Below are 26140 nucleotides of genomic sequence, written 5' to 3'. Positions count from 1 at the left end.
ATTCTGATACTTGCAGTGTTAGCATAAATATAAATCACTACTCTGCCCCCATACTGGGACTTGAACTCAAGAACCTCTAGTTCTTCCTTAGCTTTTTTGCTCAAGGCTGGTGCTCTACCACTTAAGCCACAGCTCCACTTCTAGTTTTTTTGTGGTTAACTGGAGATAAAAGTCTCACAGACTTCCTTGCCTGGCCTAGCTTTTAACTGATCTTCAGATCTCAGCCTCCTGAGTAGCTAGGATTATAGCCTGACCACCAACACCTGGCTTTATCAAGGTGTTGTTTTGGTTGGTCGTGGGGCTTGAACTCTGGGCCTGGGCACTGTCCCTCAGCTCTTCAGCTCAATGCTAGTACTCTACCATTTGAACCACAGCGCCACTTTCTATCAGGGTGTTCTTTGCTGACGTGAAATCTAAAAGAAAGTGCAAAGACAAGTCTTGTTAGAAAAATGCTTTATTTTTTTTCTCAAAAAGTTATAAATTTTTTTCTCCTAATTATCTACAATGCGTGATTCAGAGCTTTGTAAATTTATCCAGTCGTGAATAAAATATGCAGCTTAGCACTGATCCACTTTTACTTCCATTTCCTTAATTCGCTATTTTTTCCTTTCCTAAGTGTTTAGCTCTTTATTCTAGTCTTCTGCCATCATAAAACTGACTGAAAATTAGATCCCATGATCTGAGCTGTGCTGCTACTAACTAGGAAGAGGCAGCGCTGGGCAGCACAAAGAAATGTGGTTCAGAACGAAAGGATGGAGGATCAGGACATCCTAAATGCAGCTCCATCCACAGTTCCCAGTGATTTTTATTTCAAAAGAGGAAAAAAAACATTTCCAAAGGACAAGCCCTCAGGGTCAGGGAGTCTCCTAAGGCTGTATTCTGTAGCTCAGAGGCGGCTTTGGTAAAAACCTTCGAAAGCCCGTGCTAGACAGACCAGCCTGCAGTAGGCCCTTGCTCACCACGGCCCCCAGCTGCTCCCACAGCACGGGCCTGGCAGGGCCCATGATGAAGGAGCGTCCGGAGTCGGGGCTCAGGTCACAGCTTCTCAAAGGGGAACAGGTGGGCAGCAACCGCTTTCCTCCCCCTTCTGGATGTCCTGTGGCACTTGGGCTTTTGCTCCTCTTCCGCCTCTCGGTTTTGAGGCCAGGAGGCAGCCAGGATTCTGGCCGTTTCTGCCTGTGAGCTGGTCCCCTCCTCTTCATCAGAAGAGAGCCCGCCTTCCCCATCCATGTGGGGAGCGACTACCTCACTCTGGAGGGGTGGACAGAGGCCATGGTCTCAGCGACTGGCTGTGGAGATGCACCTTCAAGCAGCAGCAGTCTCTGGGGGACCTGCCCACCCTCCAGCCTGCCCAGGGCTGTGTGGTCGGCAGCACAGGGTGCACCTGAGCATGTTCTTGGGTCCTGGCTGGGAGGCAGCAGCCAGCCGGCCTGCAGGCAGCGGCCCTCCAGGAGTGCAGCCATGTCTGGGGACAGCCAGCTGCTACTCCCATCCATGACCTCCCTCTGACAAACGTGCTCAGACACACACAGGACTGACAACTTCAGTGCCAAGGATCTGAGACAGGGGCGCCCCCAGGGATGGGGGCGTGTCCAGATAAAAGTCTGACCCCAAGCTTGTGGAATATGCAAAGGCCCCACACCTACCTTGGCTCCATAGCGAAGTTTCAGCCTTTCTCTGATGAGCAGTCCTCTGACCAGCAGCTTCCAGTTTCCCAGAGCTCGCTTCTCTCTCTTCTGCAGACAGAAACCCAGCGAGAAGAAATACTAACCACTGATATTCTCAGGCAGAATAGTCAGATGGACCTGGAATATGTATATTATCTGTGCAGCTCTAAGTTGAAAGACAATCTGTCAATCATACCAAGTCTCAGCTTAAAAACACTACTCTGATTTATAAAATGACATACTTGAAATCTTCCAACAGAGTCCTCTGCTGACTTGCTGCTGGCTGCAGTTCTCAGGGGAAGTGGTCATCTGGGACCCAGACCGGGGGCAATTCTTTTCAAGGCAGGGCAGGTTGGCAGAGGTGCAGATAGTGACCGTGACAGTGGGTGTGAGGGGCAGGGGTGGGGGCGGAGCCTGTGTGGCCCATGCTCACTCCCTACAGTGCCTTCCATGAAATGAAAGGGGCGAGGGGTGGGAGACTCGGGCCCCCATCTTCCCATGTGCTACAGAGACCAGGGCAGAGGAGAGCAGCGGCCCAGCTGTGTGCCTGGCCCTCCCCCTCACCTCCTTCTCCTTCTTCTCCGCGAGGGCCTGCTCGTTCTCCCAGGCGGCCAGGAGCACATCTCTGAACTCCTCACAGACGATGTAGCCATCAGTTCTGTGGGGATACCACCGGTGGCCCTCCCTGAGCCCCCCTGCTCAACCCCCCCCCCCCCGCCTCCCCTGAGCACTTGGGGCTCTAAAGGGTGAGCAGGCAAGGCGGTGCCAGGCACCCATGCAGAAGGCAGGTCCAAAGACCAAGTGTGGGCCTCGGTCTATACACACACCACACCTGCACACACACATGTGCACACGTGTACATACATGTACACATACAGAGCTTAGTGATCAGGAAGGCTGCTGACCCCACTCTGGTCCCCAGCCCATGACTTCCCTAGAGCAGTGTTTTAGCCCAAGGACACCGGCCTTGCTGGATTTATCACCTCTGGGCAGAAGCCACCCTTGGCTTAAGGCTGACTTTAAACCTGCATCAGCTTTCCACCCCATCGCTGTGGCCTCCCCAACCCTCCACTGAAGGTCCACACACATGGGGTGGGAGTAGCCTCCATGGAAATCGAAGCCAGTGATGGCCTGGACGCAGTCGATGTCCAGTTTGCGGGCCACACGGTGCAGATTGGGCAGCCTCAGCTGAACACAGCCGATGGGCATCATGCAGGGCAGGAAGAGGTACACATTCCCAAATTCATTCCGAGGCACCTGCGGAGGGGAAGCATGGTAGGACGTCGCCAGTGGCCAGCAAGGCGGTCCCTTGCCATATCCCTTACCTTCCCATCCACGGCCACGGGGGGCTGGTACTCCTCAGTCTGCCAGTGGCCAAACAGACCCAGGTCATTCTGGTCCTGTAGGTGGGGCTCAGCGAGCCGGGCCTTCCGCGCCCGGTTGGAATAGCCTTTCACCATCTGCTCCAAAGGAAAGAGCCAGTTACGAGGAAGGCTCCTGGTTCCCTAGCTACGCCAGGGGCTGTAGGAGCTCACTGCTTCCCACTATTCCTTCCCTCGTCAGCCCCAACACCATACCTGGGAGCAGGGCAGGTTTCTACACTCCCAGGTTGCGAGCAGCATTTACACAGCACCCCCGTCCCAGACCCTGAAGTGTACTAGTCTTCTCAATACACCAAAAAGGTAGTTCTCCTTATTGTGTCCATTTTACAGATGAGTGACTTGGGAGGGATAAGTGATCCACCTCCAGTCACAGCTCGTGAAGGCCCGGGCACAGGGTGTTCTGGACCACGTGGCCTTGGAGATGAAGGTCCCACGGTCCACCCAGACCACTATCTGCCTCGTCCCCCCCGCAGTGTCACCACTAGCCAGCCACGCTGCCTGTGGAAAGCACTGACTGCTTAGGACCCCAGGACCTAACGTGTCCAGAGGCTAAGACTAAGATTTTCCATGTGGAGCTAAGGGGTCAAAGGATGGAGGACTAGAAACCCACCTCCCTCCCATGGGCAGGGGTGGCGGGCGCCCAGGCCTGGGCCATGCAACGTCCCCTAGAGCAAAGGCTAGGAGCTTTCTGAGGTCACATGGGGTCTGTCATGTGATTCTTTACCACCCTTTAATACCATCAAGCCTGTTCTGACCTCAGGAGCTCTACCATAAGCCAGTGGTAGAGCACTTGTTCCATGCATACAAAGCTCTGGGTTCATCCACAGCCCTGGGAAATGCTGCCATAGGCAGGTCGCATCTGACTTGAGGCTTAAAGGGATCAGAGAGCTGGGTGCAGGTGGCTCACGCCTGTCATCCTAAGCTACTCAGGAGGCTGAGATCTGAGGATCACAGTTCAAAGCCAGCCCGGGCAGGAAAGTCCATGAGACTCTTATCTCCAATAAACCACTAAAAAACCAAAGTGGCGCTGTGGCTCAAGTGGTAGAACACTCGCCTTGAGCTGAAGAGCACAGGGACAGCACCCAAGCCAAGTTCAAGCCCCACAACCGACAAAAAGGATCAGAGAGAGGCGCTGGCCAGGAGAAACAGAAAGAAGTACATCTGGGAGCCAGTGGGGACAGAGATCACGGGGGAGGGTCTGGGATGAGGACGGTGCCAGAGCATCACCTGCGACACATGGCCAATGTGGGCCTCCAGATGACAGCTGGGGTAGGGGGAGGACACAGTGTTTTGGTGGTCATACACATGTGTTCCAGAAAGATCTGTACAACTGACATACAGGAAGCGCATTTAACTGGGAGGGAGACTGCCCAGGAGATGCTGAGGCGGGAGCTGGGATGCCAGAGATCAGAACAAAGAATGGATCTGAGAGACTGGGGACTGCTCTAGAACCGCGTGTGCTAAGGCAGTCACATCCTCACAGGATTAAAGAAGTCATGAAGACTTAATAACAACAAAAAAAGTCAACCTCACTAATTCTCAAATATTTATTAACATGTTCAAATGGTAATAGCTGGCTGTATTAGAATAACATGAACATGTTAAGCTGCTACCTGCTTTTGTATTTCTAATATGGTGTGCACTGTTTGTACTGGACAGTGGTAGCCTAAAGAGACTGCCTATGTGGCTAAGGAATACTAGGGAAGGGTCAGTACGTCCAGGGCAAACTATGGCAGCCCTGCAGGCCCAACAGCAGCTCCACACACCAGCAGCGGGCTCAGCCCCCAGGGTGTGCAGCCCCTCCCACTAGGCCTCTACCCCCCAGTGGTACAGCCCCAGGCTCATGCTGGGATCTGAGGAGAAGGAACTGCAGATCTGGGGGAGGCGGCAGCGGCAGCGGCAGCGGCAGCGGCAGCAGCAGCAGCAGCAGCAGCAGCAGCAGCGGTACAGCCCCAGGCTCATGCTGGGATCTGAGGAGAAGGAACTGCAGATCTGGGGCCGCCAGCAGCAGCAGCAGCAGCAGCGGGCTGACTTGGCAAAGCCACATTCTGAGACGTCTGTGGGAGACTGCTCTGAGCGCATTTCTCACAGATCACAGACCCCACACGCCACACACAAGAGAAGCGGTCCAGGGGTCCTGCTGGGCTCTGGTGTTCTCATCTGCACCCACGCACTGTCACACGGAGGGCAATCTGACTGTTGGCGTGTACGGATGAAGCCAGGCCTGGACCTCCGAGAACCCAGGCATGCACAAGCTCACCACACGCACCCCGGCTACTTTCTGGCTGATGTCCTGTATGTTTTGGAAACCCCACTTCTTGAACATTTCTTATTAATGAACAACTGAAATGCTTGTCTCCTCAAATCCTGCTCAAGGCCAAGGGAGATGGAGGCCTGCAGGGCAGCAGCTCCTCCCCTACGCCTGCCCCTGCCCTCCCCCATGACACCCCCAACCCCCCATCCCAGCTACCTTGTAGGGCACCTCTCCGAGACGCACCACCCTTGCTTGTTTCAGCCACGTGTCCTTGGAGTGTAGAGTATGCACACAGTCCCTACATGAGCAACAGGAAACAAGGGACAAAGTCAGTCATGGCTGCCTGTGATGACGCAGGTCCTCCATGCCTCACAGGGCCCAGCAGCAGATGGGAGAACGCAGCCCGTCAGTTCTCTCTACACGTTGTCCGTACCCCAGGCTCAGGCTCTGGTCCTAACTGACCCAGCGCGGTGTTTGGACAAGCCCTACTCTGAATGGCTTCAGCCACAGCCAAGGGAACCTGCTACAGACACAAGTTCTCACTACTGAGCAGTGCCCACTGAGGGCCCGATCTACCACCACATGCCACGTGGCGAGATGAATGTCCAGAAAAGGGGGCACTGAGCCAAAAAGACCAACTCCAACAAGCTAATGAGCCATCACAGAATCCTGACACCTGCATACTCCACAGTGATGTGCTGCGTGGCAGCCCATGACTGGTCAACTGCCCCTGGTGTCACTTCACTGTTCATTTATTATTCCGTACAAAGGGGGGAAAGGGACTTACTTCATTTTTCTTTTACCCACAGCATTAACTGTAGCAACACACACCATTTCAACCATTTTCATGTGTATAGTGGAGTGGCATTAAGCATACTCACACTTATACACCTGCAACTTATGGGATCTATATCCATTAGAAACATCAATTCATTTTAACTTTTGTAATTAAATCCTTTTTTTCTTCTGTATGTTTTGACTTATAGTTGAAGTTTTTTTTGCATGTGTTTTTGTAGGTTGTGTCTTGAACTTGGGGCCTGGGTGCTCTCCCTCAGCAATACAGCATCACTTTCAGTTTTCTGGTGGTTCATTGGAGATAAGAGTCTCATGGGTGCTCCTGTCCAGGCTGGCTTTGAACCACAATCCTCAGCTCTCAGCCTCCTGAGTAGCTAGGATTGATTTACAAGAGTGAGCCACCAGTGCCCAGCTGGGATGAAGTTTTTAAATTGTCCTATCTTAAGTTTTGTCTTCATCATCCATCGTGTTACCCTGTTCTTTTTTTGTCCTGTACCAGAGCCTGAACTCAGTGCATCACACTCTCGCTTGCCTTCTTTACTCTAAGCTGGTGCTCTACCACTGTGCCACCATCTCCAGCCCAGGTTTTTGCTACTTAACTGTAGAAAGAGTTTCAAGGACTTTTCTGCCTGGGCTGACTTTGAAATGAGATCTTCCAACCTTAGCCTCCAAAATAGCTCTCCCTAGACTTAATTTCCAAGCTTCCTCTTCACAACAGCATATAGATGGGTACACACGCATGCACGTGTGCACATGCACACATATACGTGTGCATGCACAGATGCATATGTATACACACTATGGATGCTGCTAAGGAGATGAGCCTACATTAGCAGCCCCGTGCCCAAGAAGGCCGCTAATCCCAGACAATTAGTAAGCCGTTGGCTGAGGCCACCATACACACACACCTAGAGTAGACAGCTTCTCCACGACAATACCCCAGGACTGCGGCTGTCTCCGGATAGATGGCCTCGTATTTCAGTAGGTGTCGCTTCAGGGCATAGAGAGGATGGTTCTTATAGGTGCCAATAGCAGTGGGCAAAGGCTGGTCCAGGTGCTTGGCCTGAAACTGCAGGATCCAACAGACAACGTTGAGTATGTTACTAGAAGTGAAATTTGAGGGGGACTAACTAACACACCTGAGAGCCTAGATTCACAAACACTGTGACTTTGTAACACGACATCTGGCCATGAAACGGATTCTAGATTAACCTTACACTATGGAAAGTCAGGCACTGGTGGCTTACACCTATAATCCTGGCTACCCAGGAGGCTGAGGTCTGAGGCTTATGGTTCAAAGCCAACCAGGGCAGGAAAATCTGTGAGATTCTTACATCCAATTAACCACAGAAAACCAGAAGTGGTGCTTTGGCTCAAAATGGCAGACTGTTAGCCTTGAGCAAAAAGCTCAGGAACAATGCCCAGGCCCTGAGTTTAAGCCTCTCCACTGAAGACTTCCCTAAGGATTCAGAGTGATGAGTAGCAAAATCTACCACTATGACTCCCATTTTGGGCACCAAGCTCTCTTAAGCTCTCCCCAGCATCCCTTCAGAACCCCAGGCGGCCACACGGAAGGGGCAGGTGTGGAACAGCGGAGGGAGAAGACTGCAGGCTCAGTGTCCACTGATGGCGTGGGCAGGTAACAATGCCACCTGTGTGCTCCCCATTGAACCTGCCAGGACTGAGTACAATGAACCAAAGACGCCAACAGGGATGCCATACATCACTGGAAGCAATGCTATGCGACTCTATCCTGAGTGGCAGGAAGTCTTAGTGTCTGTGCAGACACGCAGACCCCAGCCACCGCAGTGCAGCAGCAGCTGGGGGAGTGAAACGCCTCCGCTTCCTCAGACTGGACATAGCGCATTTCACTCCTCCCTTCCCAGAAGACACATGTTCTTCACATCAGGTGCATGTGTGAGGTATGGTGTGTGTGTGAGTGGGTCCGTGCACACACAATGTCTGTGAAGTGAGTCCTTCCTTCTTTCATGAGGTATATGACTTGCACATATTACTTGACAGCTCTAAATTTGTAATGAACTAAAACCAAACTTCAAAACCTCACAGATTGGGCTGGGAAGGTGGCTCAGCGGTAGAGCACTTGCCTTGCATGCCTGAGGCCCTGGGTTCGATTCCTCAGCACCACATAAGCAAAAAGAAAAAAGCCGGAAGTGGCGCTGTGGCTCAAGTGGTAGAGCGCTAGCCTTGAGCTGAAGAGCTGAGGGACAGCGCCCAGGCCCAGAGTTCAGACCCCACGACCAGACCCCCCCAAAAAAACCCAAAACCTCACAGTCAGCTCATTGTTCAACTATAACAAATTCTACTGGTAAAATTAAGGTAATGGTAACCACTTCATAGTCCTATGGCAATTAAATATGTCACAGTAAAAATATGAAGGTTAAGTTCTGGGCCCATAAGGTGCTCAACATGGGACATATGTGGGCCTATAAAATCGGGTGGTGCTCGGGGCCCCATCAGGCCTTACCTCCAGGTCCTCTTTCCTCTCCCGTTCCACAAATGGGCTCTGGTAGGGTCTCAAGGTTTCTGCCCACCACTCGGAATCAACGCGGCACTTGCGGGTTGCTGTCATCCAGGCTGGGTCATACCTTTGTGTGACATCGCGGACACAGCCATCGCTGTCGAAGCCCACGACATAGGCCATCGGTTTGGTGGCATATCTGTGACAGACCAGAGGCTGGCCCACAACCCCATGCACACAATCTACGCACACCCATTTTCCTTCTTGCTCACAGAACACCTCCAGCCACTGGTCTACGCCCGCGGCTCTCCCCACTTCCGCCTCCTCACCATCGCTGGAAGTTTTCTTGCCTCTCTTACTGCTTGAAGAACTTGAAGATGCTGCTGAGAAGCCTAGATTCTTGTGGTGGCTTCTCCGCGGGGTCCTGGACTCACTCTCGGACCCCTTCTTTGTCCTCCGAGGCGCTGGGGCCCTCCTTTGCCTTGTGGAGCCGGGCCTGGGATCCTCGTCAGAGGACTGCTGGACTTCTCCGCTGGAAAGTTCAAAGTCAGAGCTGCTGCCAGCCTCGTCGCTCGCACTGTCCTCTTTGTAAGAGACCTTGGAGGCCACCCGCCGCGCCCGGCCATGTGGGCGTCTGTTGGCCTCACGCTGCTCTTCCTCACTGGAGGACTCTCTCCGGTCCTTGCTGCCCGCAGCTGCCTTGCTCCTCTTCCCTCTGGCACCTGACTTGCCAGTTCCCTCATGCTTGGCTCTTTTGCTGATCTTTGCCTTAGTATGGCTCTCTGCAATATGGGTAGAGGGTTCTGAGGTGCCTCTAGAACCTTCTGTGGATCTCTGGCTAGAGGGTTTCTTTGCCTGAAACAGAGAAATTTTACTTTTCATTTTGCTAATGATATGATAGGAATCCTATAACTTAAGAAAGTAGGGCTGGGAAGGTGGCTCAGTGGTAGAGCGCTTGCCTTGCATGCTCAAGGCCCTGGGTTCGATTCCTCAGCACCACATAAGCAAAAAGAAAAAAGCCGGAAGTGGCGCTGTGGCTCAAGTGGTAGAGCACTAGCCTTGAGCTGAAGAGCTGAGGGACAGTGCCCAGGCCCAGAGTTCAGGCCCCACGACCGGACCCAAAAAAAAAAAAAAAAAAAAAAAGAAAGTAAAGTCACTGGCTAGAGAATCAGTTTATTGAGATGTCCTATGCTCAGACTCAACTGCCCACCCCACAGGCTTATGTGTAAACAGCAGCCAAAAGCTGCAGCCCCTCCGATGGGCTGCCCAACCTGGAGAGCAGAGAAAAGAGCAAGGGATTTGGAAACAGAAACCTGGATTTGGATTCCAGTTCTGTCTCAATCTGTGAGTCTCAGCTTCTTCAGAAAGAAGAATCCTGATTTTGCACAACAGATATTTAGGGCAGGAATGCAGCCATGGTTTTGGAATACAGTAAACTTACTCGTATGCATCTAGACCAATAGACTTTAGAAATGCCCAGACCTCACAGAGAACAGAGTATCTCAAGACTCAGAGCACCTCACTCTGCTGATGAGGATGGGACCATTCTACCCAGGTGCTAGAAGCCCGCACCTGCTGGCCACCTGCACACCAAGCTCAGAACAGGGTGCTAGACTAGCCCCTCATGTATCCAACCTCCCCTCACATGAGACATGTGTACGCAGCCTCACAAGAACCCAGGCTCCATGAATATTAGCTCTTAAAAGTACAAAAAAAAAAAAAAAAAAAAGATCGCTTATTTTACACTTTTTAACTCCTGTTTCTTCTCTTTGAAATCTATGTACCTCACCTTTGCCATTGATAACTTGAAAGGGACTGGCTGCAGAGACACCACCAGTCGAGTGAGCAGCTGTAGAGCCCGAAGAATCAGTAGAAATATCTATGTGAAAAAGAGATAACATACTCACCCTAAGAAAATAATTAAGACTGTTAATAGAGTTTGTTAGTTACGAAAGAAAAAAGGTAGAAACAACCAAACTATTTGAGGAGACACTGGAACTCTCAACACTTAAAATGAGAACTGTCCACTATATGTTAAAGAAGTACTGTTTTTAGAAAACGTAGGGCTGGCAAGGTGGCTCAGTGGTAGAGCGCTTGCCTTACATGCATGAGGCCCTGGGTTTGATTCCTCAGTACCATATAAGCAGAAAAAGCCAGAAGTAGTGCTGTGGCTCAAGTAGTAGAGCGCTAGCCTCGAGCTGAAGAGCTGAGGGACAGCGCCCAGTCCCAGAGTTCAGGCCCCACTACCAGCACAAAAAAAGAAAGCAAGAAAGAAAGAAAAGAAAGAAAGAGGGAAAGGAAGGGAGGAAGGGAGGGAGGGAGGGAGGGAGGGAGGGAGGGAGGGAGGGAGGGAGGGAGGGAGGGAGGGAGGGAGGGAGGGAAGGAAAGAAAATGTATATGGCCAGGCACTGGTGGATCCTAGCCACTGAGGAGGCTGAGATCTGAGGATCATGGTTCAAAGCTAACCCAGAAAGTCCATGACTCTTACTTCTGATTAACTTTCAAAATAGCCAAGTGGAGCTGTGGCTCAAGTAGAAGAGCATTAGTTTTGAGCAAAAAAGCTCAGGGAGCCTGGCGCTGGTGGCTCATGCCTGTAATTCTAGCTACTCAGGAGGCTGAGATCTGAGGATCATGGTTCAAAGCCAGCCCGGGCAAGGAAAGGCCGTGAGACTCTTATCTCCAATAAACCACTCAGAAAACAGGAAGTGCCGCTGTGGCTCAAATGGTAGAGGGCTAGCCTTGAGCTAAGAACTGAGGGGCAGCGCCCAGGCCCAGAGTTCAAGCCCCACGACCGACAAAAAAAAGTATGTGATCACATTTTTATAGAAAAATGCTACACATAAATAAGAATACAGACATGCCTATTTGAAAAAGGACCCACACACTGGTTTTGTGGGTGTTACAGGGGTGTCTTTCTGCATGTCAAATCTTTTGACTCTAGGCTATGTTTTTGAGAATTCAGTTGACCTTCAGGGATAGAGCTCCCTCATGGAATGAAAGATGTGTACACTGAACATTACTAAGTGAGCTCAAAGAAGATACAAATAAGAGGAAAGACATCCTGATTTATAAACTGGAAGACTTCACGTTGTCCAGAGAGCAATGATATCTAAATGAATCTACAGATTCAACACAATTTCTACCAGAATACCAATGGCTGCTGAGGCATGGCTCAAGTAGTAGAGCACTTGCCTAGCAAGCATGAGGTCCTATGTTCAAACTCTAGTATCACAGATCTACAACAGCCTTTTTGGCAGAAATGGAGTAACAGGCTAACAAATTCATACGGAGCTGGAAAGAACCTCAAATAATGTACTGTGATGAATCACCAAGTTACACTCACACTTCTGATTTCAGAACTCACTACAATGCTACAGCAATCGCAAGTGACAGATGTGGAGGCCAGAAATAAACCTCTATACATTTGTGACTAGTGGATTTTCTCCCATGGGGAAAAACATTTTCTCCCATGGGTAAAAAATGGTGGAGATAATTTTAAAAATAGTTGAAAGATTAGTCTAATCAAATAGTGCTGGGCAATCATAAATCCATATGCTAAAACGTATGAAGTTGAACACCCGCAACCAGCACAAATGCATGAAGGACCTTACTACAAGAGCAAAACCTTACATTTTTATATTAGATGACAATAAAAAGGTCAGTCTTCATGACCATGAATTTTGCAATGAGTTCTTACATGTGACACTAAAATGAATAGCATAATGAACAAAAAAAAATAGGTATCTGAGACTACCAAAATGAGAACCTTGTCCATCAAAAAACTATCAATAATGACAACCTACATAATGGGAAAAAATATTTGCAAAACATCTGGTAGGTGACTAATAGAACACCTAAGAAGCTCTTAAGGATTTATACAGATATTTCTTCAGGGCTACCCAAATGACAAATAAGTTCATGAAAAGACACACATCATCTTTAGACATCAGGAAAATGTAAAGCAAAACCACAGTGAGGAAGTACCTCCTGGCACCCATTAGAACGATTATAGCAAAAATAAAGATTAAAAAAAAACAACAAATGTTAAACTGGTACCGGTGGCTCACATGCAATCCTAGCTACTCAGGAGGCTGAGATCTGAGGACCACAATTCAAAGCCAGTCCATGCAGAGAAGCTCAAGAGATTCTTATCTCTAACTAATCGCAGAAAAATCCAAAAGTGGAGCTGTGGCTCAAGTGGTAGAAGCTGGCCTTGAGCAAAAAGGAGCTCAACAACAGTGCCCAGGCCCAGAATTCGAGTCCCAGGACAGGCAAAAAAAAAAAAAAAAAGTTAAACACAATGGTGGCTCTCACCTGTAAGCCCAGCTACTCAGGAAACAGAGATCTGAGAATCACCACTTGAAGTCAGTCAAGGTAGAAAAGTCTGAGAGACTATTATTTCCACTTTACCAGCAAAAAGTTGGAACAGCTCAACTGGTAGAGTGCCAGCTGTGAGCAAAAAAGAGGACTGAGATGGAGACCTAAAGTTCTAGCCTCAGAATTAGCACAAGAATAAAAGAAAAATGGTGGTTGGAAGCATGGTTCAGTTGGTAGAGTGCTAGCCAATAAACAGAAGTATCAGGTACCAAGTTCAAGTCCCAGTCTCAGACCTTAAAAAAAAAAAAAAAAAAGGGAAGAAAAAGAAAAATACAAGGAAGACAAACCTGGAAAACATGCAAAGTAGAAGACAGATACAAAAGACCACATGCTATATGGTCTCATGTGCACAAGCTATCCAGATAGACAGAAGCACACCAGGTAGGAGGTGAGGATGTGGGCAACAAAGGCTTGTTACAGCTTCTACCCGGGGGGTTTCTCTGCAGTGAGAGTCTTTGGTGGCACAGATGCAAACTGGGGAAGTGTGGGCTTTTACACAGTGCTTACACCCATAGCTTCTCTTGAGAACAAGTCAGCTGGGTTATCAAAGTATTCTGAATAACTAAATTAGACTGCCACAGGGCGGCATTTGTAGTTCTGTCCATGTCCCACACATTCCCAAGGTTCCTGTCATCAGAACACGTGACACGGAGGGGCAAATGACAATGTAGACTTCTCCACACACAGCTCCTCTCCTGTTCCCAGAACTATCTGGAATCTGCCTTAAGATTTCTCCACTTTGAATCTTGATATCATCTCCTGCTTCCTGGGTGTCTCTGTGTCCCCAAGTCATCCCCGCACTCCAAGCAGTGGTGCAGAGGCTAAGCCACCCACCATGTCTGCCAGGACCCGAAGTAGAAACCAAACATGGCCGGATGGCTCCGACTCTCAGCCAAATGTGAAGAGGAATGAAGCTGCTTCTGTAGACACACAGAGTCTGGGCCTTTCTCCACACCTCTTGGAATCTAAGTGTATGAATTAACAGCAATCTTCCAGGGATAAAGCCTATTTTTATCATGAAACAGTGCCATCAGAGGAGCCACTTACATGAACCAACTCCTCCTCATCACGAGCAGAGTAGACTGCAAACCTCCTTTCCAGTGTCGTCTGCAGGCTGTCTCCCTCACTGACTGAAAGGTCTGCATTCACTGTAAACGTCCCAATGAACCTGGAAGAGACAAGGCATCCCCCATGCAGAGGACCGGAGGAGGGAACTGCCGCACTCTCAATCAAGAAAACGAAAAGCAGGAGTGAGTCCTGAGACTGCCCCCTCTGTTCTGCTCCTTCCGTCCTGGCTAGCTCGTCCCACCATCACTGGACAGCCCATTCAGGTGACTCCTCCCTGTGGCACCTTCCTTCCCAGACTGCCCACCTGAGACAAGCACCCTGCTCCACGTGGCATCCTCTGCCAGCACCCTCCCCATGCTACCCTAAGGACCTGCTCTGTGCCAGTCTCTCCTGGGAAAGGCCTGGGAGCTCTTCCAGAGCCGAGGCCGTGCTGTGTGGTACCCCGGGCTTGATGTTCACTTACTGCCTCAGAGGAGGTCAGAGGTCTGCAGACCTAACCTGAACCCAGACCAAAAGAAACCCAGTCCTCCTCCCAGACTGTGCACGTGGGTGGCAGCTTACCATTTCATGAGGTTTGAAAGATAGCTCAAGTCCACGTCTTCAGGGGGCACCCGGGTAAAGCGAACTGGGATGATGGAGAGGCCAATAGCCAGCAGATCTACCTGCCGGCAGATGCTGTTTCGATAGAATCCATTCGCCAGCAGGCACAACAAGTGAACCTGCAGAGGAGGAGGAAGGCAGGTGACAAGTAGTAGGGATTTGCTGACAAGTTTGGACGTGTCGTGAGCAAAATTGACATTTCTACAGACCAGGAGGTAAAATATCTACCATTAGACACTGCCCAATACCTGTCATTCCCTGGCCTCTTCTCTGTGTACTCATTCTCACAGCTCAAAATACACTTTTTTTTTTTAAAGCAGTCTCATCTTTTAAGGGTATGTACAGCACAATAGCTAGATCAAACGTGGGAACTTCTGGAGTTCATGCCAACAAGACTAGGAGGACAGAGAGCAAGACTCAGCTGGCAGGCGGGGTGGGCTTGCTGGTTGCCCACGCTACTTCCCCACGCGTGTCTGAACCCAATCTCTGCTGCTGTATCCACCACGCCTCTTCCTTCCTTTGACCTCGCCCCATCCTTCACTAACCTCCTGTAATGATTCTGCCAATGTCTATCCTCCCCCCTCGCCCCCTCAACAAAGCTTTACAGCATTTTCAAGCACAACTGGCCTTCCTTCTCAGTCACTAATAGCCTCCCTATTTGAATTAGGAGCCCTGCCTTTCTCCCTCATTTGTGCTTCAAACTTGAGATTCATCTTGATTTCCCTTTTATTTCCAGCACTCTCCAAGAGATGAGAACACAGCTAGCTCACTGTCTCCCCCTGGGCCTCTGAGGGAGACCCACCCTCTTGACTGCGTCAAGTCTTTTCACTTCCAGACCTCTGTGCTAGTTTAAATCTAGCATCTCCCCACAGCCTACAGTTTCCCATCATCACCCTCTCTGGGGCCCACCACCCACCTGAGGACTAAGAGTGCCTTTTCCCCACCCTGCCCCTGCCTGCCACCCCCAGGTACCCTGATCATCCCAGTGACTCCTCTATGCCTAGTATTCTAAATGCTCCTCAATAAAGACCCACAATCATGCCTTTCACTGTTCTGAGCAGTCTTGAACTTCTGCTTTGAAGTTCCTCTTGCTCCATGTATGAAATCAGAAACTCTTGATACTTATACAGTATCCCCTATCTGATTTGGCTGGGAACAGAAGTATTCTAGACTTGGGATTTTGTTTTGAAGATCAGCACAGACCTTTCCAGTTAGCATCTCTAACCCCAAAGTCTGAAATCTGAAAGGCTCCCAAATCCCAAGGTTTTTGAGTGCTGCTGATATGCTCAGAAAGTTCCCAACTTGGAAGTATTTCGGGTTTCTGGATTCTTGGACAAGGGCTGCTCAGTCTAGTAAGTCTCTAACCCCAAAATGCCACATGATAACCTTGCCATGTCTGTACGCTCGTCTGGTAACTGTTACCTAAAGCCAGAAGTCATTGTGAGTTTAGCAAGTTCAGAGTTGAGGTTGTTAAATTGTTGAAAGAAGAGATAGAAAGGGAGTTCCAGTTATTCCAGTCTATTCCAGGAGGCCTTGCCACATACCACAAGTTACTTTACATACAATGCTGCCTAATTCTTAACCACCCTCCAAAATAGACAGCATTATTATCCTTAGGGGTAACAATACCTCATTTTTCTTATTCTCTCTGGGCATCTGAGTAACACAAAGGCGCAGAGAGAAGAAGAAACTTGCCAAAGTCACTGCTGAGTGGCAGAGCCCAAATGAGGGTCAGCTTGACTGGGAGCCACGTTTCCTCCTAGAGGGCTCCCAGGCCTCCCGCCCTCACCTTGTGTGTGTTCTCGTGGACTTCCTTGCTGAAACGCTTCATCATCCTCCGGAGGTATGTCTCAAACTCCATTTTTATCTTCTCACTGCAACGCAGAGTGAAAAATCCCCAAGTGGGAAAGAAACGGAAAACTTCATTGCCAAGTCCTGCTCATCGCGCATGAATTAGGCACAAAGCCATGCTACTCACGCAAACGCACATGCTGGCTGTTTCCTGCACATTCCTCTGCTCCTTTTCACTACAAGCCTGCCCTCAAGAGAGGAGCCAGTGAGCTCGGCCCCACCACCCAGCTTCCACATGGCTCCTAAGACCGCTGTCTCTCCAGCTCACTCTTCCTCCTGGTCTTGTTGGAAAACCCCCCAGAGGCTGCAGCATTTCATCTGAAGCATGCAGTCTGCCATCCACTGCCAGCACCAAATCCTGCCTCACAATCAGACCTCAGAGATGAAGTCTCCTGTCTGGCCTCCCAACTCCTTCCTCAGCCTCTACTATGCTGACACTCAATCAGTGAAGTCATTTATATGGCACTTCTCTATTGAAAAATCTCTTAGAGTACTCAAGAAAAATCAGATACCTCCTAAGACACACCATCTTCCCTTCTGCTAATGTGCCCATCCTGCAAGGGAACTCATCAGCAACCCTTCAGACAGGCCTTAGGCTCCATTCTGCAAGGCCATCAGAGGCTGCAGGGTTCCGGGAGCCTGGCTGTGGTGGAGGCTCTGTACACAATGGACACTGTCTCAGACTTGTAGTGCGGTGTCCGGGGGAACGCATGAGTGCTGAGACAGATGACCGGGATTCAGATCACAGCTCCTCTGCTTAGTGTCTGAGTGAGTTCTAGAATGTTACTTGAGCACACTGAGCCTCTGGCTTCTTGTTTCTCATACCAGTCTAAGGATCAAGGAAGATAGGGATGTCTACCAGATCAGGCCCCTCCCCTCTTCTACCCCATGCCAGGATACACAGGCTTGTCATTCCAGTCCTACTGACAAACACAGGGCTCTCTCCCCTCAAGTTCCTGGCCATTCTGACGCTCGGCCTGGCTCACCTAAGCACACTAAGTGTTTCTGTTGCTATGGAGAGCAGGCACCTAAAAGCAAGGCCTAATCTTACCTTCTTTCTCTTGTTTTCACTTGCTCTGGTGTTTCGATTTCTATCTCCACTGGCTTCACAGGCAGAAGAGATTGACAGAAGGATGAATTTTCTCCCATGTCCCCTAGCACAGGCTCACCAAGTTCTATCAACAACAATTTTTAAAAATCAGTAATAATGCCACACACTGGTGGCTCGTACCTGTAATCACCATTTGAAGCCAGCCTGGGCACAATTAACCACCAAAAAGGTAGAAGTAGAGCTGTGGCTCAAGTGGTAGAGTACTAGCCTTGAGCAACAAAGTTTATGGAGCGTGCCTAGGCCAAGTTCAAATCCCAGCACTGCCACCAAAAAGAAAAAAAAAAATCAGTAATAATTGTAATAACTAATGTACTGCAAGGAGGAAGACAGGAATGGATGGAGAGACCACCGTGCCTCCCATGCTCTGAGCTCCTACAATCCAGTAGTCATGCTAAGGGTTTTACATTTATTTGTTCCATTTAACCACACAACAATCTAGGGACAGAACCTTCAGATGAGAAAAATAAACCACAGAGATGATATCAGTTCAATTAAATACTCTCTTGCTATCAAAAACAAAAACAATGCCAGGTGCATGTGTTTTACACCTGTAATCCTAGCTACTCAGAAGGCCGAGAGCTGAGGATCTGAGGATCGAGAGCTGAGGATCTGAGGATCGTAGAAAAGTCTCCATGAGACTTTTATCTCCAATTAACCACCAGAAACCCGAGCTGTGGTTCAAAGAGTAGAGTGCCAACCTTGAGAGCTCAGGAACAGCACCCAGGCCCCTTCAAGCCTCACAACCAACAAACACAAACAAAAAGCAAAACAATGATGTTTGAGTGTTTGTGTTCAAAAGAAAAGCACAGCAAAGCGACAGCCAGGTGAGAACAACTTCTCACCTCCACACTGCTAACCACAGTGCATCATGGTGGCTTTGTAGAGCTGTGACATAGGTTTCTGCCTTCCACACGAAGATCTGTCTGCAACAGGAACATCCCTGCATCACCCAATGTAGCTTGTCAACACTACCTGAAATGCACTGAATTGACTCAATTGGATCTAGCCATGAACTTCATTAGCAATGAATACACCTAATGACAAGAGCTTCAAATCTCTATGGAGATTCTTGGAGTCTAGCCAAGCCTGGCTAAGTGCTCACACCTGTAATGCTAACTATTTGGAAGGCTGAGATCAGGAGACAAATGCACTATGAACCAGTCTGGGCTGAAAAGTTCACAAGACTCCTCTGCAACCAATGCTTGGGCATTGTAGCATGTGACCAGCATCGTGGCATGCGACTGTCATCGTAGCTAGGTGGGGGCCCTGACTGTGAGGGCTGCGGTTCAAGGTAGCCCGGACAGAAAAGACCACCAGACTCAATCCCAACTTAAAGAAGCTAAGCATGATGGTGTGTTCCTATCATCCAAACAAGCACCCAGATAGGAAGCCAGAACCTACCTCAAAACTAGCCATCATAATAAAAGGGCTAGAAGGGTGGTTCAGAGGTACAGCACCTGCCTAGCAAGCATGAGACCCTGAGTGCAAATGCTAGTACAGACAGACAGAAAGAGCCTAAACATATAAATGGTCTCAAAAATTAGGCCTGGCATAGGCGGCCATACCTATAATCCCAGCTACTTACGAGGTGAGATTGGTGAGCTGCCAAGGCCAGCCTTGGCAAAAAATTAGCAAGACTCCTAATTCAACAAAAACACCTGAGTGAGATGGTGTGCCTGTAATCCCAGCTACATGTAAGTTTGAGTAAGAAGATCACAATTCAGGCCAGCCTGGGTCAAAAAAGTAAAAAGGGTCAGGGTTGTGACTCAAGCAGCAGAGTCCCTACCTAGCAAGACCAAAGCAACCCCCACCAAAAAAAAGAAGAAAAGCCCTGCAAAAGGATGCACGTGTGTGGCTGGCCTAAACCCACTCGTAGAGCGACAAGGCCCCTGAAGGCCCTGCAGCGGATCCGGAGCAGTCTGCAGCACTGTCTTGAGACTTAACCTGGAGTTTATAAGACACCAAGAATTTTACACAAATTTTAAACAATACCATGAAATGCCTTATTGTCTGTCTACAAGACCAAAACAGAAAGCAGGTTTTCTAAAAGAAAGAAAAATAGGACCTTTCCAAACAAGCAGTACTCTCAAACAATAAACAGAAAGCTGGCGGATTACATGTGTGCATAGCAATGCACCTGGGAGGCGTAGGAGTAGGACTGGGAGTTCTGGGCCAATCTGAAGCAACAGCTGCAGGTGAAGTTGAAGCTTAATGAGAGTGCTTCCCTGGCAGGGGCAATGGCCTGGCCCAATCTCCAGAACCACACACACACAAAAGGGATCAGATTTATATCCACCCACTAGACTTAGGTTTGACTGTTAAGTTACTATTTTATAGCAACTGCTTATTTTTCATTAGTAGGTGTGCTAATACCAGCTGAAATATTTGAAAGTCAGAAATTGCAACTTATTTCCAAACAGTTGTACAACGAACACCTCCATGGAGGTGTGGCCACAAGTTCAAGTTAATAGCCCCAATGAAGAATACACACATACACACACAACTTGAACATACTACTTTGTAATTTTTTTGTGGGTTTGAGCATTTTCAAAACACAGTGCCAACGCCAGTGCCAGGAGGAAACCGTGCTCACAAGAGCCTGGAAACACAGTGTCAGCCTGCTGCCTCTGAGGATCCGACGGTCCAGGCCTACTCCATCTACACACTCCTGCTCCCCAGCAATCCAGAGCTGCAGCTCGCTGCTCAGTTAACATCCAGTCATCAGTGGTACCAGTGCACAGCTCACTGGAGAAGGAAGCACGTGCTCCCGCAGGGGCAAAATGGCAAAGCTGTGAACTGAGGAGGACCAGCTCCCTCCTGGCCTCTGCTCTTCCTACCCAACCTGCTGCCTTTTACTACAGCTATGCCATCCACAAAAGCCAGAGAAACCCAGTCATGGCATTTTCCTTTTTCTTGAGACAGTCTCCCTGGCTGAAGCTGGCCTCAGACCTGCAATGTAGCTCAGGCTAACCTGGGACTCACTATATCCCTTGCCTTGGCCTCTCAAGTGCCAGAACTGCAGTGCTCCTTCTATCAAAAGCAGTACCACAGGGAAAAACGGGGAGAGCAAGGAAAAGGGGACATTGTCCAAAAAGAAATGTACTTATTACCTGACTTACCTAACTGTAACGCCTCTGTACATTACCTTTATAATAATAACTTTAAAAAGCGATACTAACTGCAACTTTATCTTTAGTCTTAGTTTCAAAGAAAACAAGAGAACTGCAGAAATTGATATGAATCAAACAGTTGTGGAACAGGGTAGATGCTTCACCTTCGACCTCCTCCCAATCCTCTTCGCTTTCCTGGTCATCTTCTTCCTCGCTGCCTGTCTTCACAGGTGACTCCCTCTTAGGCTGCTTCATCTTTTTCAGGTCACTGGCAAAGTCCCTGTGTTAGGATCACAGAGAAGGAGACGCTGTGAAAGCAGAAAGAAGCCAGGCATTCCTGTAAGCCAGCTGCTCTACAATACTGCGAGTTTGACACAATCCTGGGTTATGCAGTGAGACCCTGTCTCAACCAATCAACCAACCAGGAAAGAACTTCACAATCTGCAAACAGTGTAGTTTTTGTTTGCTAGTAAGCTATACCCAGAATGATCAGAGAAAGGTTAAAAGAAACCTCAAGGTTACCATGAGTTCCAGAAGCAAAGTTGTGATACACGTGTATAAACATGCACTTAGGAGGTCTAAAAATTACACTTGGACATGGTAAATTAAACAGGATTCTAAACATTCACAGTGAAGCCAAAGGAGGATATTCTCGAGAGGCTCAAAGAGCTCAATTGCTACGTGCATATGCTTATATAAAATGCTTAGTGAAATGAACTCCAAGAAATGGAAACAAAAGGTTTTTTGGGGGTTTTTTGGTGGATAATGGGGCTTGAACTCTGGGCCTGGGTGCTGTCCCTCAGCTCTTCAGCTCAAGACTAGCACTCTACCACTTAAGCCACAGAGCCACTTTCAGTTTTCTGAGTGGTTTATTGGAGATAAGAATCTCATGGCCCTTCCTGCCTGGACTGGCTTTCAACTGCGATCCTCAGATCTCAGCCTCCTGAGTAGCTAGGATTACAGGCATGAGCCACCGGTGCCCAGCACAAAAGTTTTTTTAAAACTTCTTTTAGCAGTTCATTTTTTCCCCGTTTTCCCCCATTTGTCACTGTTTTTTTATTTCTGTACCTTTTGTATTGTATGTAAGTTTATCTGATTTGGGGAGAGGAAGAAGCCCAGAAATGGAGAGACAAAATTCAGCAGTAATACTTCTGGAAATGAACTATACAAGTTGAGGAGAGGGAGGTTGGGAGGGAAAAACTGGGAGAAAATGAGGGGAGAGGTGATACTGTTCAAAAAGAATGTACTCACTCAATACCTGATTGATATAACTGTAACCCCTCTGTACATCACCTTTACAATAAAAATAGAAAAAAAAAAAGAAAAAGAAAAAGGAAAAAAAGGACATTTACAGTGGCTGAAGGGTTTAGCTACACTTAAGAAATAGGGAAGCCAGGCTGGAAGTGTGGCTTGCCTACCCCTGAGTTCAAAACCAAGTGCAGGGCGGGGAAGGTGACTTAGTGGTAGACTGCTTGCCTAGCATGCATGAGGCCCTGGGTTCAATTCCTCAACACCGCATAAGCAGAAAAAGCTGAAAGAGGTGCTGTGGCTCAAGTGGTAGAGTGCTAGCCTTGAGCTGAAGAGCTGAGGGACAGCGCCCAGGTGCAGAGTTTAGGCCCCACGACTGGCAAAAAATAAAAGTAAAAAATAAAATAAATAAAATAAAAAACCCAGTGCTGCAGTAACCTGTGAGGATGGGCTGCACACAGGCTTGTCATGACCAACACAAGAAACAAGGAAGGCTATTAGTTAAGTAAATAACTACATAGATAAGCAGGTAGGTAGCTAAGCAATGATGCAAAAGTAAATGACTGCTAATGTATTAATATTCTTGAAGTTCATATATAAAATACATCTACGGTACTGAGTTACTTTTTGCTTACATAAATTCTGACACTTGATATCTAGTGTAAACACTGAATTTTAGCATAGACATTTAAGGTGTCTGTGTATGTGTACCAGTACTAGGCCTTGAACTCTGGGCCTAATGCTCTTGCTCAGTTTTTGTTTTACCATTTAAGCCACACCTCAAGCCCAGGTTTTTGCTAATTGGGATAAGGGTTTCTTTGATGGTTCTGCCTGGGTTGGCTTTGAATCATGATCCTTCAGATCTCAACCTCTTAAGTAGGTAGGACTCCAGGTGTGAGCTACCTACTCCCTACTAATTCTCAGTTTTGCACTCTTTATTAAACCTACTGGTTTTTGTTTGTTTGGTTTACTAGGGATTTAAGCCAGAGCTTTGACTTGCTAGTCAGACACTCTATCACTCCAGCTATACCCCTAATACTTTTCTTTCTTTCTTTTTTTTCAGGATAGAATCTTGCTTTATCTGGACTGTCCTTGAAATTACTATCTTCCTGTCTCTGCCTCCTGAGTAGGTTGACTTACATGTGTGTGACCATGCCTGACTCGGCCTACTGTTTTCTGCTAACATCCTGACAACAAATATCGCCACTTAGGATAAAAAGAAGAAATGCTCGTGTGCTGTGGGTTAGACCACAATCAGCTCTCCAGTGAGAGGGAAAGGCTTTTTGGCAGCATCCTGTTTTGTTTGGTTTGGTGATTCTGGGGTTTGAACTCAGGGCTTTGAGTTCACTAGGGAGGTGCTCTACCACCTGATCTGTTTGTGAATAACCCTGGAGACAGAATTCAGTAAGTGAGGGGGTAACTGGGGAGCAGTGAGCTCAGATTTCAGTCTAAGGCCTCCCCTGCTCTTCTACACTGCTGCCCTCTGCTGGGCTATTACTAGCCCATGTCAGGATTACAAATTTATCCTCTGTCTATCCTCTCTTCAGTGGTTTCTAGTCAGCTACTTATTAACATGAACGTTCATCTGCTACAAAAATACCAGCATCCATCAAATAAAAGACCAAGCTCAAAATGCCCTAGAACATCCGGGCTGTTGTCACAAGTAACCCTAACACCTGGCAGACAGGTTACCCAGGAGGAAAGATTCATTGAGAATCAATAAAAGAGGAACAGATGACTTCAGATCTATATCTTGAGTGGAATAAAGCATAGCAGGTGGAGGAAAAAACATGGCAAGGAAAAAAAAACTGAGGGGAGGGGAGCAAGAATGTGCTGACTTGAGTGCTAAGAAGTCCAGCTAGAGAGGGTCAGGGTTCCTGAGGAGAGCAGTACAAAATGGTGCACATAGTATACTCACATATTAGCCAGGCACCTCCTGGCTAATACCTTTGTGAATGTGAAAGCGCACAGGACCAAGAGTCAGAAGACTTGGTGTTTCCTGCCAGACCTTACTGTGTAACATGAACCCACAAATGCAGGCTGCCCCGTGCTCACCTAAAAATGAGAAGTTCCTGGCTCTTTCTAAACTTTACTCAGAAGACTTTAAAGATTTCACACACACCACCCTTCTCCCCCAATCCCAGTGGCAGAAGCATGGTTCCCCCCTCTCTGCTGGGAGCCCTCAACACTGGCCTGAAGCTTTCTACCGCCTCACCTGAGGTCCTCTCCATCGCTGACGTCTTCTTCCTTCACTACCTTGAGGTTTTCAGCTTTAGCAGTTGCCTTGGCCTCTTTCTTTTTTGCTGGACCCCCTGCATCACTGCCGCCTCTCTTCCTCTTTGCTTGTGAAGCTTTTGAGAGACAGCTCCTCTTTGGAGGTTTTGACTTCTCAACTTCAAAGACATCTAGGCAACCACACAGAACAAGGGGTGAGAGGTGACAGGAAAGATGGGTGTAATGTGGCTACAGGCAAGGTCATGGAAAGGCTCTGAACCTCTCTGCAAACCCCATCTTCCATCCCATGTCTAGGTAGCAGCCTGTTTCCCTCCACCTGCAGTCTAGCCCATGTTTGCAGTAAAAACCATCCTGTTTATTTTTTTCAGTGCTGAGAATCAAATCTGAGGCCTCATCTGCTGGGCAAGTGCTCTACCAGTGAGCTATACCCACCATCCCAAACCATCATCCCCTACCAGCATCTATTTTTCCTTATAGAAAATACTATACAACTCAGATTCAGATCCTGGAACAGTCCTAAATTCTTATTTCAGAATTAGCAATGTTAAAAGCCTGAAGTAACTTAAAAACACCTTAATTTCCTTAAAATAATTAGTTTTCTACCAAAGGGAAAATTTAACTATCTAGCTTATGAACTTTTTAATTATAAACTCTAAGTTCATAAGCTAGTTTAAGTAGAGTAACTAAACATATTAATGTTATCTTAGTACTTTATTAATGCGGCCAGGAGGGACACTTTCCTGTTTTGCAAATGTATTCACATTAAGTAATAAATCTCCCTTTGTTCTTTCCATTACTCTGCTTCAATTAGTTTTGGAAAACAGAAGGCATTCTAACTTTTATTAAGGTTCCAAAAGGAAATGAGTGTGAAATAACGAATTTGTTCTTTCCTTTTTCACAGCCTGTCCTGCCTCTTAAAATAGGAATCTGTATCTCCCAAATGTACTTTTGCAGGTGGGGGGAAACTCTCCTTCATGATTTAAATTAACTTAGTTCAAATATGTTCATATTAATGGGAACTTGTTTTAATGCTAGAGAAGCCAGATTCTTTAAAGATATTTTAGAGCGCAAGTCTGTGCACTCCCATGTTTCAATCATAACCCAAATCATAAAGGGGGAAAAAGGGAAGCACTCTGAAAAAGATTTCAAAGTGTGTGATTTTGCTTCGCATCCTAAGTCACTCAAGTCTGTGGCCGACGGTCAGAATGTCCGGATCATCAGCACCCCGACTTGGACGGGAAGCCTTAGGCCGACAGCCGGGCAGAGACAGCAAGCCCGGACCTCGGCCGGGAAGGCGGTGCGGGCGCTCCCGCGGCCGCGGGCGGGCGGGCGCCGGGGTCGGGAGGAGGGCGCGCTCACGGGGCCAAGGGGGGTCCGGGCGCGTCGCTCCGCGCAGGAGAAGGTACGGCCCGGGGTGGGTTCGGCTTCCGCTGCCGGCGGCGGGTCCCGGATGAACCCTGCGCCCCGGGCCGTCCGACACTCAGCGAACACCCGCGCCGCGCTCGCCTCCCGGCGGGAACGCCGGCCGCAGGCCGGACTTGGTCCTCGGGTCCCGGAGGACCGGGACGGCCGCCGCCGCCGCCGCCTGCGCAGCGCTCGGAGCCCGCTCCGGCCCCCGCCCCGCGCCTCCCGCCCGGCCCGCGGCGCCGCGCGCTCACCCGCCTCCTTTTCCTCAGGCTGGGCCGCGCCCTTGCCCCTGGCCTTCGGGCCCCGCGGTTGGCACCCCTGCGGACCCGGGCCCGCCGGACGCTTCCGCGCCATGGCGCCCGGGCACGACTCCGCCCGCGTGTGACGCCGCTGCCGCGGGACGCGGCCGAGCGCGGGGAGGGGGAGGCGGGGCGACCCGGCCGCGCCCTCCCGAAGCCCGGGCCCCGCCCCTCGGCCCAAGCCCCGCCCAATCCCCGACGGCCGAAACGTACCTGCGACCGGAAGCAAGCAGGAACGAAACACAAGCGCACTTCCG

At 48.9% G+C, this 26140-nt stretch overlaps 1 protein-coding gene across 4 annotated transcripts; it reads right to left on the bottom strand.

Annotated features, from left to right (window-relative positions):
* Nucleotides 1–438: 438 nt before the first annotated feature.
* LOC138824844 (DNA repair protein complementing XP-C cells-like) lies at nucleotides 439–26115 on the bottom strand. Of its 4 annotated transcripts, none has more exons than XM_070019216.1 (16): nucleotides 26097–26115; nucleotides 24158–24347; nucleotides 20859–20974; nucleotides 17525–17648; nucleotides 16412–16496; nucleotides 14584–14741; nucleotides 14002–14122; nucleotides 10367–10456; nucleotides 8584–9432; nucleotides 7007–7167; nucleotides 5520–5601; nucleotides 2993–3127; nucleotides 2755–2924; nucleotides 2232–2325; nucleotides 1647–1736; nucleotides 439–1251 (listed from the first exon to the last, which is right to left on the bottom strand). In XM_070019216.1, exons 3-16 carry the CDS (start codon nucleotides 20947–20949, stop codon nucleotides 1036–1038), a joined length of 2466 nt encoding a protein of 821 aa, XP_069875317.1. In that variant the 5' UTR covers nucleotides 20950–20974; nucleotides 24158–24347; nucleotides 26097–26115; the 3' UTR covers nucleotides 439–1035. The 4 variants fall into 4 exon arrangements, with proteins under 4 accessions (XP_069875317.1, XP_069875314.1, XP_069875315.1 ...); XM_070019213.1 differs by lacking the exon at nucleotides 26097–26115 and adding an exon at nucleotides 25836–25973; XM_070019214.1 differs by lacking the exons at nucleotides 10367–10456; nucleotides 26097–26115 and adding an exon at nucleotides 25836–25973.
* Between the last annotated feature and the right edge of the window lie 25 nt (nucleotides 26116–26140).

This window comes from Dipodomys merriami, unplaced genomic scaffold (assembly GCF_024711535.1).
Source record: "Dipodomys merriami isolate MVZ:Mamm:240054 unplaced genomic scaffold, mDipMer1.0.p SCAF_13, whole genome shotgun sequence".
NCBI lineage: Eukaryota > Metazoa > Chordata > Mammalia > Rodentia > Heteromyidae > Dipodomys > Dipodomys merriami.
This window is presented reverse-complemented; position numbering and strand designations above follow the sequence as displayed.